General features: G+C 34.1%; 1 protein-coding gene across 10 annotated transcripts in view; it reads left to right on the top strand.

Annotated features, from left to right (window-relative positions):
- ABI2 (abl-interactor 2) overlaps positions 1 to 1,741 on the top strand; it is a 126,791-nt gene that overhangs the window by 48,032 nt on the left and 77,018 nt on the right. For all 10 annotated transcript variants that reach the window (XM_011949916.1, XM_011949917.1, XM_011949915.1 and 7 more), the window contains exon 2: positions 905 to 1,072. In XM_011949916.1, the coding sequence (XP_011805306.1) occupies positions 905 to 1,072 (168 nt within the window). The remainder of the gene's footprint in view (positions 1 to 904; positions 1,073 to 1,741) is intronic.

Genomic DNA, 1,741 nt, shown 5'->3' with positions numbered 1-1,741 from the left:
TCCCAGCCACTCGGGAGGCTGAGGCAGGAGAATGGCGTGAACCCGAGAGGCGGAGCTTGCAGTGAGCTGAGATCCAGCCATTGCACTCCAGCCTGGGCGACAGAGCAAGACTCCGTCTCAAACAAAAAAGAAAAGAAAAAAAAGAAATCTTAATTTTAAAATGGAAAAGAAGAATGAGCCTGACTGCGTGTGTCAACTTAATTTATTTTAAAAATTAATGTTTAGCTGGGCATGGTGACTCATGCCTGGAATCCTGGCTCTTCGGGAGGCTGAGGCAGGCCAATGAATCTCTTGAGCCTAGGAGTTTGAGACCAGCTTGGTCAACATGGCAATTTACATCTTGAAGGGGTATAACACAATGTTTTGGAAGGATCCTTTTATTACTTTCAGTTTATCATAATCATTATTACCATTTTATTTATCATATCATTATAATTAAAATACTTTTTTTCCTGGGTTAAACATTATTATCACTTTAATCAGATATTATGTTCTGGCCACATTTCACATAATAGAGTGAAAGGAAAAGAGGAATTCAGAAAAGCAGAAGAAAGTGTGTCAAAATTTATACGTTCAAATCAGTGCTACCTTTCCAAGCAGTGTATACTTTGCTACCATTGCTCAAATTGTCCATTGGATCTCATTTTCTAGATAATGGCTTTAGAGTTTTATTTGCATCTGTACAAAAATGTGTCTATTCAACATGAAAACATTAGTTAATTCAGTCAATAGTTTGGTTTGGGGTTTATGTGATACCAGTAGTTTTCACTTTCTGGTGGATTTGTTTTTTTACTTTCTGGTGGATTCAGTTAACAGAATCGTTGTGATGAGGTTTTTGTTAGGTTAGATTGCTAGAAATGGGTTATCTTTGAATTAATGATCACTGGTTTGTTTTTTTTCCTAGTCATCAGATAAGCAGAGAGCCCTAGAAGAAACCAAAGCCTATACCACCCAATCCTTAGCAAGTGTTGCCTATCTGATAAACACCTTGGCCAACAATGTCCTGCAGATGCTGGATATCCAGGCATCCCAGCTACGAAGGATGGAATCTTCAATCAATCATATTTCACAAGTGAGACCACAATATTTTCCTATTTGCCTATGAGGAACCCTTAATAATAAACACAGGCTGTCTGTAATGCTGGCAGCTTTTATTATGTAAGTTAACTCACATGTACGATTTGGAAAATAGAAACTTAATATTAGGTTATTTTTTGATTACGTCTTTTTGTGGGTGGTTATCTGTGTGATTTTGATAGGAAAGTAAATTGTGAATTTTATTAAAACTCAGTTGTCATGGTAACATAATCAGCCCTATAATGAAACTTCATCCTTCACCCCCCTTTTTTTTAAACAAATTTCATACTTCTTTATCAATTTAAAAAGATAAACTTGATAGATTGGTGGCGTGTTCAAAATTTTTTTTTTCTTTTGGTAGGATTTATGTTTATTGGGATGGTACTATACCTGCAATAATGGAAAGACTAGCAAACCTTACAAAATTATTTTTATTATATATAACTTAAAAAAAAGTTTGTGACTTTATGGACTTGTAAAAGTTTTTTAAAAAATGTTAATCTGTCTTCATTATAAAAGCCATACTCATGAAAACCCAGAAAAAGAAGAAAAAAAGTGGAAAAATAAAAAACCATTTTACCACTTCTCAAGCTTTTCACTGTTAATATTTTGGTATATTGCCTTGTAATCCTTTTTCCTGTAAATAGTTTTTTTTTTTTTTTTT

This window comes from Colobus angolensis, unplaced genomic scaffold, assembly GCF_000951035.1.
Source record: "Colobus angolensis palliatus isolate OR3802 unplaced genomic scaffold, Cang.pa_1.0 Scaffold30, whole genome shotgun sequence".
In the NCBI taxonomy this organism is placed as follows: Eukaryota; Metazoa; Chordata; class Mammalia; order Primates; family Cercopithecidae; genus Colobus; species Colobus angolensis.
The sequence above is the reverse complement of the archived record's forward strand: the minus strand, read 5'-3'. Positions and strand labels throughout refer to the sequence as shown.